The sequence below is a fragment of the Saccostrea cucullata genome, unplaced genomic scaffold, assembly GCF_032062105.1.
Source record: "Saccostrea cucullata isolate Sc308-1 unplaced genomic scaffold, CSIRO_AGI_Scuc_v1 ctg7685, whole genome shotgun sequence".
Taxonomy (NCBI): Eukaryota; Metazoa; Mollusca; class Bivalvia; order Ostreida; family Ostreidae; genus Saccostrea; species Saccostrea cuccullata.
In genome coordinates this window covers 13518-29851 of record NW_026927323.1, presented here as the reverse complement: position 1 = coordinate 29851, position 16334 = coordinate 13518, and the positions used below count along the sequence as shown (strand labels likewise).

Genomic DNA, 16334 nt, shown 5'->3' with positions numbered 1-16334 from the left:
AAATTTCATAATTTTTGTTTGATGCATATCTTTATTATGGAAAAACGTACCTCTGAAAAACCCAGCGGGGGGTATTTTGTCCCGTTTGGACAGTTCTAGTTTTTCATTTTATTGGCAATAAAGTAGATGAGGGAGGTATTTTTTTTTATTTTAATTTCCGAATTTTCTTTAACATAAAGATAATTTTTTTTAATCACAGATATACTTTCCATTTCTGGTTAAAATTTCTGCTTTATCCATTGCTTAACAGCGTGTAAACATCGTAGGTAATGTCCTTGAATGTATTTTCAAATGAAGCAGCCAAAATCTCATTGTAAATGGCTACCGGAAGTGATATTTGAATACTAAACTACGAAACAAATGCGGTCGGAAATTTTTTTCCCGGATTGGTCTCCGCAATACCAACTTTTTATTTTATCAAAAATACAATAAAATCGGCAATGCGGCTACCTCAAAACGGATGCGCGCGGGCCTGAGAACCAAGATTTCAATTTTATATGGCCTTAGATCTAGAATGCTTGGTCAGACAGAAAAAAATTATCATTTATTGTTTGTTGTTTCTGTTATACAAGTGTACTTACAGGGAATTATATTATTGATTTGAAAAAAAATGAATTAGTAATTCATTTAGAACTTCATTCTCAAGCAATGCATTTCTCCATTTATAGGTACCTTTGAGGTACTTGATTGGTTCTCTGCACATCGGCTTTAAGCTGCTGTGGGATCCCGTTACAAAACTTATTGCCAGTCATGCTGTAGGCCTAGATAAAATGGTGTTCTGGGATCTATACAGGCTGGTTCTAGAAGATGCAGCTCAAAAGTGTGGTAGGAACTATAAAATTTACTTTAAACCTGTAAAATGTAATTTAAGGATTTATTATTGTCAATGAAAAGAAATATAAAGCTGTCTTTTAAATGAATAATTCAATAGAGTAACAGCATGTGATATTTCAGTAAATATACAACTTTGTTTAAAAAAAATCCAAAGATTCTTGATTCAACATACCAAATACTAGTATACATTCTCTCTTTTAGAGGAAACTTTGCACCAGGCAGATTCCTCAGTCAGCACAGAACAGGATCCAATGGAGGAAGATGATGATAACATGAGACAACTTTTTGTGAAGAGCTGTAGATCACATGAAAGTCTAGAAAAACCAGACTATGCCAACTTTAGGTTTTATCTGTGGAAGTCTATGCATCTGTTTCCAGACTTGTGTGAAAAGAAAAATAGAGATGTTGTTACTTTGTTGTTGAAATTTATGAGGTACATTTTTTTTATATAACATAAAATTGAAATAATTCATAACTGCACCAAGCATTAGATTAAAAGGATGATGTATATGTGTACATGATTAATGTATCATACATGTATACAGTAACACTTGTAACAAAGCGACAGAAATGACCAAGTTTGATTCATTAGAAGTGTCATTTGTTTTACTGTAGACGTACTTTTTTCCACAGGGTCATAATTCCGCGGAATCTCAATTTCTGTTTAATCCGCGGGCAGAAAATTACGCGGATTTTCTATACTGTCACTATATGCCTTACATTTATATTAAGTACGCTTCGACAAATTTCCGAGGAAAATTTGTGGCCGCGTACATAGCGTAAATTAATACCACACGGAAAAAGGTACTACTACAGTATCCTTTAAGAATAAAACACATTTTAAAACAAATGGGATTGAGAATCACTTGCAATAAGCATGAATTCCCTATAAATGTAATTACTTTAACCATGTTTTACTGTACTTCTTGAAGGTTACCTTCCTTTCATCATTTGAAAAGATTGACTACCTTAATGATACCTATACCATTGATAACAGTTTATCTTACACACATTAATTGATTATTTACATCTATCACTTTTCTTGATTGTACATTTTTCATGATTTGGATGAATATTTAACAGCATGGAGTACTACAATGTGGATTTGTCAGCAGCTCCCACTCAGAACTTAAAGAGGCAAGAGACTCAGATGTCAGAGGAGGAGGAGGAGGATATTGAGGATGAGGATGAGGAAGAAGAGGAGGACCATGTAGAAACCAGGGCTCAAAGGAAGAGTAAAGATAGAAAGAAGGGAAGGAAAGAGAGAAAGTCGGAGTCTAAGTCAGAAATGTAAGTACTGATGAATTGGAATCAGATTTACATATAGCCAAAGGGTTGCATCCCTAAGAATTGAAAAAGAATGGGACATTTAAAAAGTAGACGGGGGTCTACGGTTCATCCCTAATGGGGAGTTTAGAAGAAATACAAAAAAAAATCGGAGGATAACATCGTTGTATCAGGGAAATTCCCTGCGTCTTGGGGAATTTCACTGTAAACCTGTAGAAATGTTGTGTAATTTGTAAACTGTATTGTAAATATTTGTAGATATCAAAGATGTTCCTTCAAGGAAATCTGATTCATTCTTTGACTATACTGATATGTTAGCAAATCATTATAGGTATCTAGCTATTTCAGTATTTAAAAAAGTACTGTAGAAGCACAAATTTTCGTGGGGATAAAATTTCGTTGTTTTGTCATCTGGAATAGTTTCGTGGAGATTTAATTTCGTTGTTTTGAAAGTAACCCTATTCAATATATAGTCATATATAATTTCGTGTGGTATTTTATTTCGTTGATAATTGTTAACAACGAAATTAACGAAATTTAATCCCCCATGAATATTTGTGCTCTTACAGTATTCTGTTTGTTATTTGTTGTATATATTTTTGCTATGTAGGGAAGAAGACTTAGTGGATGATGAGAAAGGTGTTGATGAGAGGAAAAGAAAAAGCAAAGATAAAGGGGGAAATACAAAGGGTGCTAGGACCAAAAGAAGGGCAGCTACTAGGTATTTCAACATATCTGCTTTGGTACAAGTTTCTTGTATATATTGATTACATCTCTATAGTTTTATGTATTTGTATCATTCTTAAATCATTACTTTACACTCCAAGAAAATATATTTTTGTATAGTTAATTAGAAGAAGTTATATTTACGTCCGTTTTTATGTCCTTTTTTCAGTGCCCTCATTGTACATTTGGAACTGTTCAGTAAATTCTCCAGCCCTAAATCCTTATACAGAGAAACGGAAGTCAGACATTTGTATGAACAGGTACTTATAGAAATCGCCATTCACTGTATTTTATTGTCCTTCTGTGCTGCAAATAATCAATAAAATATAATTTTACTTTGTTTACAGCTTTTACTGCATAAAAATGGCAAAGTACAGAAGGTGGCCTTTAGTTGCATCATGACGTACAAACATAAATATTTAGTGCCATACAGGTAAGTCCAGGCAAGATTTGTCTGGTCACTTAGAGTATCAAATGTCTATGTATTAATTTTGTTCTTGCTTATGAGTTGCGGGATGCAGAGTTTTATTCTTTCTCTATTTACAGGGAGAATTTTGATAACCTGCTGAATGATGCTAAGTTTAAGACAGAGATTGTCCTGTTCAGTATTGACCATGAGAACAGCATAGTGAGTCCAGAACACAGGGACCAGGTGCTGCCTATCTTAATGAGGTGTGTGAGCCCTAATGTCATGTTCTAAAAGGAATTATTCTGTATCAACAATTCAGTTATGTGTAAATATATATCTGTAAATACATGGGTATTTTATATATAGCTTTCAGATTATTTAGATACTGTAAACAACTTTTTCCCATGGGTTCATAATTCCTTGGAATTACTTAGGTGTACATTAAGTACGCTTGGACAAATTTCCCCTGAAAATATTTGAATATGTACATAGTGTTGATTCATTCCGCATGGAAAAAAGTATATCATATTTTGTAGTAGTATGTTAATATAACTTTTTTCAAAGACTGCAAAGCTATGTGACCTATTATTTATAGGATATTATATGGGAAGATGCACAGTAAGACAGGGAAGGACTCAGCAGGGAAGTCCCACAGTCAGTTCAGGAGGTCCATAGTGTTCAGATTTCTCAACGGCTGTAGTGGGGAGGAAATCATCAAGTTCATGGACATGGTGTTTGAGAGCTTCAAACACTTTGTGTCTGGTAAATATGGAGCACCCATAAATGTTGATATTTCAAGATTTAAAAGCTTGGCAGGCAAGATTATTGTATTTATAGACCTTTCAAATATTTACAGGGAGTTATTGATTTTATTTGTAGATGATGCATTGGCTATGGTGTGTCAAACAGAAAAAGAAATTGATCTATCCAGAGTGATCCCACTTAGGAAAATGAATGGGTAAATTACTCAACACAGTTATGTTCTTGAATAGTCATGTAAACCTGTTTTTGTAGGAAAGTGTCTTATTTGTACTTCAAATACAGATCTGTAGAGCAAGTCAAATTCTCAAAATAGCGAGCATCACAAAAAAAAAAAAATAATAAAAGTTGAGAGTTGTGAGGATACATGCACATTGTAAAATTATGTAAAAAATACATTCCAAATTAATGAAGATGTACAAACAGTTTTAGTGCATTATGAGTTACCAATGATGTACATGTTATCCTTTTCTAACCTCTCAGGGCATTGAACACAGTGGATATGATTGTGAAGAAGTTGGGCCACCTGATCGAGGGTTACCTCCCCTCCCTACACTGTGTCCTCCTGGGGTTAACCTCTACCTGTGTGGCCTGTCTAGAGAGGAGGGAGGAGGTATCCCCCGGGGCCCTCAAACCACTCAAAAACATCAGGCAGTTGTGTATCACCCAGATCATGCAGGTAAACAGTTTAGAAATGTGCTCTTTTAAGCTGTTTTGTCAGACATTCTTGTTTACAGATTTATGTGCCTGTGTTTGAAATGCACTTTTGTACTCCACTTCTTTGTTTGAGATTTTATATAAAATGTATTCTCTAATGATGGAGGGCTTTGAAAGTATTGTTGGGTTTTTTCATTGTAGTTCTATGATGTATTTGACACCTACAAGTTTTCACCAAAAGAGATAGATGCCATGTTTCATGTTGCTGTCTGGCCACAGGTAAAGCTAACCTACCCACATGTAAATAATACTTAAATCCATATTCTATGGAGATACTGATGAAAAATATATGCATAGAAAATTATGGCTTATTAATAAAAACCATGTTATTATCTCGTTAAAAGATAATTCTACCAAGTTCAAATGATTTTTGGGGATTTCTTTTCAATGAAATTCAGACAAAATACATGTATATATTGAAATGAATTTTTATGTTCTCCAATGTTTATGTTTTCATTTCTAGCTACCAAAACTTCAGAATGAAGGAATCTACCACCCAACACCCCTTCTTAAACTCCTACACATGTGTTCAGCAAACAGGAGGTATTGATTGTTACTTGAAAATCAAACTGGCTTTTTAGCAGCCTTTGAAAATATTGTTGCTGTTTAGTTAAGCATACATGTTAAAAGTGATTTTATTTTCGTAATTATAGAAGCACTTTTTTGCTTTTCAAAAGTGAAATATGTTACTTTGCTATATTGACTTAATTTGTTAGAAAGTCTTCTCTATGTTTAAGCAAGTAAGATAAAATATTTGTAAATTGCGGTTATGTATCTAACACTAACTCTTACCCTTGCCAAAGAACTTTATTCGGTAATAACCAATATTTGCCCCCCCAAATCAAACTTTATATATTTAATTAAGTTCTTAAACAGGGGAGTATATGCTGACTTCAAAGCACTGAATATTTTCATAAGTAATGACGCCATATGTACGCAATGACGTCACAAACATGACATAAATTTCAGTTTTAATTTTATGAATTTTACAGAAAAGTGTACATATTTTGTCGATATTTTGAGTAAAAGTCATCGAACGCATGTGTGTTCAGGATTAATATTTTGATATAATGTGTAGAATAATAATATCAACAAAATTTGTCAATATTGTCCCTGAACAAACTTGCGCTCTATAAATTTTAAAGCTAAAATTGTTGAAATTTTGTCCATTTTGTCTTCTTTCTGAAAAAGAATATAAAATCGGACTAGTTTGTGACGTCATAAAAACAAAAATTGTGAATACACTGCTTTGACACTATAATATTTTCTGCTAATTTATATTTCTCATACAATTTATTGAATTCAGCATATTTCAGGAAGTTTTCAAAATTTGACTTCTCTGGGGGCAAATATATGCAATATACCGCATATAGTTCTTTAGATCCATTTGAATTTTTAAATGATATCAAACAACACTTCAATTTTGACCTTTTGCATTTCAGATATTTGACCTTGTTGGCAAAGTGTCATGATACTGACCCTGACTTGACACCTATAAGTGCCATTTTAAAGCTTCTGAATGCCAAGGAAGTAAACAAAACTGTGACAGACTTCATCATTGAGATGCTTAACAACCTGTTGTTAGGGGAAAAAGAGGAGGAAATGGAAACCATCACTATGGCAACACCGGTCAAGGTCAACAAAATGGTGCAAATAAATGGTAAACCTCATAAATGTGAATTATAAATTGTTTTTCTATACAGCCTTGAAGAACACTTTTAACTGACATGATGTTTATTTACCTGTATGTCAGAAAATGAAATCTCAAATTCTTTGAAATACTTGTTAATGATCTAATGTCCACAAATTGATAATGCTGCTAAAAGAAAAAGATGTAAGTATTGTAACAAATAGAGATACAGTATAAATAAATGTGATTTATTTATGTTTTTTGAGCCAATAGTTTGATAATTTTCTATTGTAACAGTGTCAGAAGTAGGGCAGTTTGGAACAGAGCTTCTGAAACCACATGTGTCAGATATCTTAACATACCTACAGAAAGCTATAAAAAGTATCAAAGGTCACGGTAAAAGGTCACAGACAGCAGGGAAAGAGTTGTCTATTTTGTCAAGGTAACTTTCTGTCTATAAATTTTGTACCACCAATGGCAATTAATAAATTATTGTGATATTTTTACATTAATTTAATGGATTCTTTCAGATTGTAAACAATTATTAATTAGAAATTTTAAGTGGACAACACAGTGACCTAGACACTGGCCAAACAATTTTAAATTGGTTTTGTTGTGCATTGACATGCCAAATACATTAAAGCTTTTTATTGGATTCCAGAATCAGTGAATTTGTGACTAACCAATCAGAATGCCTGGCACTGATAGAGCTTCTCCTCCCGTTTCTTGGGGAGGGGCTCAGTAGACTACCTGACACTGAGGTCAACATTCTGACCAGTATACGGAACCTGGTGGACAAGGTCAAGGACAAGAAAAAGTTCTACAGGTCATTTTTTTTTTTTTATCTGCTATCACACATTTAAAGTTCAAATTTTAACTATTTTTGATGCAAATTAATCAATTGCAAAATAATGCTGGTCTTGTTTCATATTCCAGATCATTCTGCCAGCTCTTTGGATATATCCAGAATCGACAGTCAAGAATTCTTCTCTGCCAGCTTATTCAGGTATAATACAAATCTTTAGATAAAAAAAAAATTCTCACTTTTCTTTTATACTGTATGAAAAATAAACGAAATGTTTTCATACATGTACTTTGTAGGTGCATGACCTTGTTTTAACCAAAAGGTATATGGTTTATTTATTAGGTTATTGCAGAAAGTAATGAAGAACTGAAAGAGATAGCACAACTTTTATCAGAGGTGGGTAGTCAAAACTAGTCATGCACTTTATCACTAAATGTAGTGAGACCACATATCAGTAAGTTAACTTGTTAAATGCAAAATGAAACAAATTTATCTAATAATTTAATTATGCAGCTGAATGCCTGGGACCCTAAACACACGGAGGAGCCAGATTACATGAAGAGACTGAATGCTCACAAGAAAGTTAACGAGGCCATCAAAGGGATGGAGGAGGAATTAAATGTGGACTTCCTGCTTCCTGTTCTCCATTCCTGTTGTTACTGCATCAAAAATGTATGTGTATTCCCTTCATTGGGACTAGTCAATAACTAACACATCAAATTAGTGTTCATAAAATTATTGTTCTTGATATAGTGCCATGTTAAAATAAAATTGGCTTCTTTTGGTTTAGAAAATTTGCATTTTTCATATTTATATATTATTAAGTATGAAAAATTCTGAAGAATTGGAGAGTAATTTTAAAAATATATGGAAAAAAAATCTTATTTTTTATTGAATTGTTTATTGATGTTTATTCTAAAACAGATAGATGATATGTCACTGAGGGACAATGCCACCCACACTCTGGTTACCATGGTGAAACAGTTCAGTCATGTGACCTATGACCAGGAGGTTTTCCGAGATCTGATTTCTAATGGACTTATTCATGAAGTCAAAGCAGGCTTCAGGAACAAAAAAGAGGTAAGAAGATGATGCTTGAATGTCAAATTTTAGAAGGTTTAATATATCTATTTCACATCATTTAATAAAATTAATATAATCATGTATGCACACATGTACATGTAGTTTGAAAAAATTCTTCAAGAATCATGCACTTCAAGATATGTCAAAAATATACAACAGATATATTTTGATGGGTTTGTGAGTTTATGTATTTTGAAGTTGCTTGAATTCTTAATAGCATGTGCGACACGAGTTCATTGCTGTTCTGTCTGTACTGGTGGATACATTCCCGTCACATGACATGTTCTCTGACCTTGTGATTCTCAAGGACAAAGACGTGGAGGCTGATTTCTTTGAAAATATACGACATATCCAGGTAAACTTACAGTGAAACACAATTGCATGTATAGCAAATTGTAAGGAACTTGCTTTGTTTTTGAATTCTGTAATTTTATATGAAGTAGTAGTTATTTACTTTTTTCTAGTTTCTGACTTTTTTTTTTTTTTTTTTTTTTTACAGTTTGCTATTATTACAGAATATTTTTTATGTTTTAAATACACATATACTAAACAAATGTAGGATGTATATTATTGCTTAGGATTTTAATTGATAATTAAAAAAAATGTTTTTAAGCCTGGCCAGGATCATTTAACTTTTCATTTTCTTTATTACAGACACACAGACGATCCAGAGCATTGAAGAAGATGAACAGGACATTACAGTCCCGACCTGTTCGTAAAGAGATCCTGGTCTCTTATTTACTTCCTCTAACCTCTTCCTTCCTGCTTGACGAGTCTTTTACAAAAGCCCAGGGTCTGCAAGAAAGTGCCATAGATGCCATGGGAGTTCTGTGTAAACAACTACCTTGGCACATCTACATAAATCAGCTGAAGTACTTTCTGTCTTTATTGTCAAAGAAGTTTGAGAAGAAAAAACTTTTAGTCAGGTATGCAGAATATTTTCAGCACATATTACATTACTGTTACCATATTATTTTTTGAAAGGAATATTTATACCCCCGCTCCGAAGGAGAGGGGGGTATACTGTTTTACCCTTGTGTGTCTGTCTGTCTGTCTGTCTGTCTGTCAGTCCGTCTGTCTAGCTGTCCGTCCGTCTGTCTGTCCGTCCGTAACAAATTTTCGTCGCAGTTTTCTCAGCAACTACTCATCGCAGAAGCTTGAAATTTTAACACAATCTTCTCTGAGGCATGCCATATGTTGGGATACATTTTTGTTCAAATCTGATGTCAACTTCCTGTTTGTCTGTGCGTCTGTCCGTTTAATACATAACAAATTTTCGTCGCAGTTTTCTCAGCAACTACTCATTGCTGATGCTTGAAATTGTAACAGAATCTTCTGTGAGGCATGCCATACGTTGGGATACATTTTTGTTCAAATCTGATGTCAACTTCCTGTTTGTCTGTGCGTCTGTCCATTTCATCCATAACAAATTTTCGTCACAGTTTTCTCAGCAACTACTCATCGCAGATGCTTGAAATTTAATACAATTTTCTCTGAATCATGCCATATGTTGGGATACATTTTTGTTCAAATAGGATGTCAACTTCCTGTTTGTCTGTGTGTCTGTCCGTTTAATACATAACAAATTTTCGTCGCAATTTTCTCAGCAACTTCTCATCACAGAAGCTTGAAATTTTAATACAATCTTCTCTGAGTCATGCCATACGTTGGGATACATTTTTGTTCAAATCAAACAACTTCCTGTTTGTCTGTGTGTCTGTCCATTTCATACATAACAAATTTTCGTCTCCGTTTTCTCAGTAACTACTCATCGCAGATGCTTGAAATTTTAGTACACTCTTTGTTGAGACATATTATATAGTGGGATTCATTTTGGTGTTAATCTGATGTCAACTTCATATTTTTCTGTGCATTTGCCTGTAATTGAGCTTGTATATATATTAACATGGTAGTGTTTATTCACATCAGAGCGGGGGTATTACTAGTGAGCATTCGCTCACAGATTTCTTGTTGTTAATACAGAGAATTCTTTGATAAATAAGTTATGCATATGATATATTGATTTGTTTATTGTAGGGTGATTGTTAATATTCTGGATGCATTCCACTTTGACCTCAGAAACTCTCAACACTCTGTGAACAATTTACCAGATTCTGTTGCAAAGAAGAAAGCTAAAGGAGAAATAACAGGTATTAAATGGTTTTTGTAAAAAGAACCAAGTCAAAGCTACAAAAAGTTACCAATAATTCTAAAAATTCTACAAAAAGAAGTAGATGTACTTGTATAATGGTATGAACATTATTAGTCTGCAATTAGTCTGCAATATATTTTTAATTACAAAAATTTTCTGTATGATTGTAAAAAATTGTATTTGTATTTTACTTAAAACCACAATTTATTCCATTCATTGAATCAAACATCTATTGTAGAGGAGCCAAATCCATTCGAAAATGAAGAACAAGAAGCAGAAAACACAGAGGAAACTGTAGAGGCAATACCCACAGTTCCAGAGGAAACAGACGAAACCATGGAAACAAACACAGGCTCTCAAACCAGACAGTTTGATACCATGGTGTTATGTTCAGTTGGCCAGGCCACTAAAATTCACTGTACTATAATGAAGTCTGTTATCCCTAGCTTACAGAGGTGTTTGACAAAGAAGGTATTACTTTTATTGTCAAGTAGGATATGCAATTCATTCTTAATGAATTTGCATTTTAATTTATGTCTCATTAACAAAATAAGTGTCCAGATAAGTAAAGCATGTGGATTTACAGTAAACTCTTTACTTAAGTGATGATTATGATCTGGAAGGTAACATGACTCTTTAGGACAGATAAACAGGTCACTGATATACAGTGATCTAAATTTGTACAATAATAAGATTTTTAGCTCTTCTGAGCCAAAGGCTCAAAGAGCTCATGCTATGGCCATTTGTGCGGTGTGCGGTGTGCGTCGTGCGGTGTGCGGTGTGCGTTAACTTTTTAGAATATGGGCCATAACTCAAGAACCCCTTGGCCAATCCATGTCAAATTTGTCACAGGGTATCCTTGGCCCAAGGGCTACCATTTAATATACTAAAATAAGGGTTGGGACCCTGAAACAAGGGGAGATAATCAGGAAAACAAAACCAAAAGTACTGGTTGCTAAAAAATCTTCTTCTCGAGAACCACCAGGCTGATTTTCACCAAATTTACATACAAGGATCAGGATATGTTGAAGATTAAAAATTGTTCAAGGCATGACCCTGGGGCAAAGGGCGTGGTCTCAAGGTCACTTTAAAGTTTACCTAAATTTACAATTAATAAAAATGTTCATATTTTGCTAACTATAAGGACTGGGATCATCAAATCTTGTAAGTTGATGCATCTTAGGACTTCACATCATGTTAACTCAAAAGTAGGTCACGGTGACCTACTTTTTAAATTTTGCGGGCATTTGTTTTCAAATTGATTTAAAGGCATATTTTGGATACTTTAAGGCCTATGATCATCAAACTTAGTCAGTTGATGCATCTTGGGTCCTTGAACAACGTCAACTTAAAAGTAGGTCACCGTGACCTACTTTTTGAACTTTATGACTTATCCTTTTTAAAACATTTAATCCCATTATTTCAGGCACTGAAAGGGTTAGAATCTTCAAATCTTGTAAGTTGCTGCATCATGGGACCTTAAAACATATTTAAGAAAAAGTAGGTCACTGTGACCTACTTTTAGAATTTTGCAGGCATTTGTTTTCAAATTGTTTAAAAGGCATATTTTGATTACCTTCAAACTTACGATCATCAAACTTGGTCAGGAGATGCATCTTGGGACTCTGAAAAATGTCGACCAAAATGTAGGTCACGGTGACCTACTTTTGACATTTTATGGCTATATTTAAGTATCTTAGGTATTTATTGGCTTAGAATCATCAAACTTTGTGAGTTGATGCATCTTGGGTTTTCGGAGAATGTCGACCAAAAAGTAGGTCACGGTGACCTACTTTTGACATTTTATGGCTATATATATGTATCTCCAGTACTTATTGGCTTAGAATCATCAAACTTTGTCAGTTGATGCATCTTGGGTTTTCGGAGAATGTCGACCAAAAAGTAGGTCACGGTGACCTTCTTTTGACATTTTATGGCTATATTTATGTATCTCTAGTACTTATTGGTTTAGAATCATCATACTTTGTCAGTTGATGCATCTTTAGTTTTCGGAGAATTTCAACCAAAAAGTAGGTCATGGTGACCTACTTTTGAATATCTCAGGTATTTATTGGCTTAGAATTATCAAACTTGGTCAGCAGATGCATCTTGGGACTCTAAAAAATGTCAATCAAAATGTAGGTCACAATGACCTACTTTCAACATTTTATAGCTATATTTAAGTATTCTCCGGTACTTATTGGCTTAGAATCATCAAACTTTGTCAGTTGATGCATCTTGGGTTTTTTTCGGAGAATGTTGACCAAAAAGTAGGTCACGGTGACCTACTTTTGGACATTTTATGGCTATATTTATGTATCTCTAGTACTTATCGATTTAGAATCATCATACTTTGTCAGTTGATGCAACTTTGGTTTTCGGAGAATGTCGACCTAAGAGTAGGTCATGGTGACCTACTTTTGAATATCTCAGGTATTTATTGGCTTAGAATTATCAAACTTGGTCAGCAGATGCATCTTGGGACTCTAAAAAATGTCAACCAAAATGTAGGTCACAATGACCTATTTTCGACATTTTATGGCTATATTTAAGTATCCCTGGTACTTATTGATTAAGAATCATCATACTTTGTCAGTTGATGCATCTTGAGTTTTCTGAGAATGTTGACTAAAGAGTAGGTCACAGTGACCTACTTTTGAATATCTCAGGTATTTATTGGCTTAGAATTATCAAACTTAGTCAGCAGATGCATCTTGGGACTCTGAAAAATGTTGACTAAAATGTAGGTCACGATGACCTACTTTCGACATTTTATGGCTATATTTAAGTATTTTAGGTATTTATTGGCTTAGAATAATCATACTTTGTCACTTGATGCATTTTGTGATTTCCAAGAATGTAGACCAAAAAGTAGTTCTAATTGGCTAAGAATCATCAAACTTTGTCAGGTGATGCAACTTGGGTCTTTAATAGGATACTTAGGGTTAGAGGCTTCAAATACAAGTGATAGGTTGTACAATTTATCAGAAGAGCGATTCAAGGCCTTTGGGCCTCTTGTTAATGCTATATTTTTGCAGGAGAAGAGTGAAGATGAACACAAGCTGGCTAGGAATAATATAGCTGAGGACAGTGAAGTACTGAGAGTACCTATAGCTCTAGCCATGATAAAATTACTACAGAATCTACCTCACAAATCACTGGAGCGCAACCTTCCAGGGCAAGTGTTTATTCTGACTAAATTCACGAATTACAGTACAGTAGAATTTGTTCAATTCCGAACACCTTTGGTTCATCAAAGATTGACTTAATTATAGACAAGACAATATTAGACTTTAGAATTTATTAGGGGACTTGATATTTACATTGTAATTGACAATACTTCAAAATACACATCCAGATTATAGGCAAGTTTTTCTATATTCATCTTTATTAACTGAACTATCAATATGTCTTTTAGAGTATATGAAGAAAAACATGATTTGATAATATCTATAAAATGTGTTTTAATTTTTTGTTGTTATTTTAGAATCCTATTGAAGGTTTGTAATTTTATGAGGTCTAGAGCTGTTGACATCAGACACACTGCTAGGGACACACTGGTGAAGATTACCACTTCCCTCGGACCAAGATTCTTCCCATTCATTTTGTCAGAACTTAGAGGGACACTGAGGAAAGGATATCAGGTAACAGACCTACTTAGATAACAATTCATATAAGGCAACATTAATTTAAGTTTTGTATTGCATTATCATGTAAGTGTAGTTACACTATAGATATTTAAAAATTGGTTAATGGTAAATAAACTCACAGTTTTTAACTCACCAGGGATGAAGCCCCGAGTTAAATATGTGAGTGTATTTACCATTAACCAATTAATATCTATTGTGTAAGTTACTTGTACCAGAGGACCAATGAGACAAAAGCAGGTTGACAGTTAGCACCATCCACTTCATTCTGTCAAGTCGTGGCCCGGAGACTGTATAAATACCTTTCACCATCTGAAGGGATCGTATTTTGAATGCTGCATCTGGGGTATTGTCGATCAAAAAAAAATTCGAAATGATTGATCATTATTAGGTACGTGTGAAGATGATGCAGCTTAGACAGAGGGCTAAATATTTTATTTTAGGCTGTTATTCCTTTTGAAGATCCATTTTATTTTTGGGGGTGGGGGGGGGGGGGGGGGGGGGGGGGGGGGGGGGGGGGGGGGGGGGGTTGGTTTGGTTCAATGGAAAACATTGATTGAACTTTTCATTTATAATGTACAAAAACCGCGATATGATTTTTGACATTTTATAAAGTTTGAATGGTACTGCAAGCATAGGTGTCAGTAGCAAATTGAAGAGAGGGGGGCTAAACAACATAAAAAGGTAAACCCCAATTTTAGATGCCTATATATTATGTTTTTCTTTGCAAAAAAGTGTGTAGGGGTTCTTCTGGCAAATACACCACAGCAACATCAAAGTAAAATCTGAATTTACTGCCAGTCCTATGGTACAATTAAATTTTCATAATTCCCAAACTATGATTGAAAAGGTAGATGCATTGTATAAGTAACATGTTGCAGTTATCACTGAAAGTAATTCTAAGATGACACACTCATTAAATTAAATTTAACTGAACATTCTTTTCTGCATTTGATTATGTTTGACAGGTCCATGTGTTGTGCTATACAGTTCATGTGCTCCTTAAGAACTTGTTACCTGTACTTAAACCAGGAGAGCTGGATGTTTGCAGGAAGAGTCTCCAAGATGTGAGTCAAATTAAAACATTTTTGGGATCAATACATTGCTTTTTCATCCTGAGATGATTGATTTTCAATGAAAATATGGATGAAGTAAAACACAATTTAATTGGCAATAAAATGATTGCAGGTTTATACTGTATAAATTAAAATTTTGGCTGACGCAAATTTAGCAATTTATGCCCCAAAAACTGGACCTGGTATATTGTTAGCAAGAAGTTATTTTTTATCAGTTAAATAATGTCAAGAGAGAAAGCTATAACAATCTATTGGAATAAACAGTTAGAAAAATTCAATTCTAGTAATACAGGAACCTTTGCTTATAATGTCAAAATTGAATCCTTTAAAAAAATTCTGCTAATAAGGTCATGTGCACTCCCGAAAGCTAGACCAATAATATGATAAACATGCAGATCTTGAAATTTCTTAATTTTAATTAGGTTGCATGTTTTTCTCTTTTCGTCAGGTTTTCCATGAAGATTTATTTGGACAAGTGGCTGAGGAGAAGGAGGTGGCAGGAGTTACAAGTAAACTGTTTGAGGCCAGGTCCATAAAAAGTTACGACTCGTACAAAATACTGGCTCAAGTCATCAGTAAAGAATCCCTCATGGCATTCATCACTCCACTGAAAGAGGTAAGGCATTCTCATATCTATAACCCCCACCATCCACTCCCCTGGCCCTGCAAACAAATTTTAGGGCTTATTTGCTTATTTCCAAGTATATCACCTTGGATGTCCCAAACCCTTGCTCTTGGATATTCCAAAGTATTTTCTCATAATGTCATTTGAGATGGAAAGATTTGACTGTAATTAATCGAATATAAGTATGAAATACATGTACAGTATATATTAGTCTTTGTATTATGCCATAACAAAACATATCATGCATTAAAAAAAAATAAGCAATTCAAGAAATTCGCACCTTATCTAAAAATGTAAAGAAAACATTTCAGTACCTGTTAAATAATTCTGAATGAAAATATGACATCATTCTGTTATGAAAACTTTCTAAATCTGTATATTAAATCTGAAAATTTTACTGTCTAGATTTTTAGCTTCATGCATTTTTTGCATTCACTGCATTTGCAAAAATATTTTTGTTAGAAAAAAACAACAACAACAAAAAAAAAAAATGAACTTGTAAATCTAAATGAAATTTAATTTACACTTGAATGCAAAATGCTCCCTTTCAAAAAAAAATTATTCAGTCATTGATAAAATTTCAA

The 16334-nt window shown here is 33.8% G+C and overlaps 1 protein-coding gene across 1 annotated transcript in view; it reads left to right on the top strand.

Moving 5' to 3' along the window:
* Positions 1–668: 668 nt before the first annotated feature.
* The window catches only part of LOC134274058 (small subunit processome component 20 homolog), a gene marked incomplete at its 5' end in the record, with an annotated part of 29027 nt that continues 13361 nt past the window's right edge, over positions 669–16334 (top strand). The window contains 27 exons of the mRNA XM_062756297.1: positions 669–825; positions 1036–1267; positions 1918–2124; positions 2732–2842; positions 3017–3107; positions 3195–3280; positions 3394–3519; positions 3852–4018; positions 4136–4214; positions 4499–4694; positions 4874–4951; positions 5196–5275; positions 6175–6392; positions 6660–6804; positions 7024–7188; positions 7299–7368; positions 7510–7563; positions 7681–7839; positions 8092–8247; positions 8468–8605; positions 8905–9176; positions 10288–10400; positions 10641–10873; positions 13441–13580; positions 13890–14046; positions 15018–15116; positions 15574–15741. Coding sequence (XP_062612281.1) covers positions 669–825; positions 1036–1267; positions 1918–2124; positions 2732–2842; positions 3017–3107; positions 3195–3280; positions 3394–3519; positions 3852–4018; positions 4136–4214; positions 4499–4694; positions 4874–4951; positions 5196–5275; positions 6175–6392; positions 6660–6804; positions 7024–7188; positions 7299–7368; positions 7510–7563; positions 7681–7839; positions 8092–8247; positions 8468–8605; positions 8905–9176; positions 10288–10400; positions 10641–10873; positions 13441–13580; positions 13890–14046; positions 15018–15116; positions 15574–15741 — 3897 coding nt within the window. The remainder of the gene's footprint in view (positions 826–1035; positions 1268–1917; positions 2125–2731; positions 2843–3016; positions 3108–3194; positions 3281–3393; positions 3520–3851; positions 4019–4135; positions 4215–4498; positions 4695–4873; positions 4952–5195; positions 5276–6174; positions 6393–6659; positions 6805–7023; positions 7189–7298; positions 7369–7509; positions 7564–7680; positions 7840–8091; positions 8248–8467; positions 8606–8904; positions 9177–10287; positions 10401–10640; positions 10874–13440; positions 13581–13889; positions 14047–15017; positions 15117–15573; positions 15742–16334) is intronic.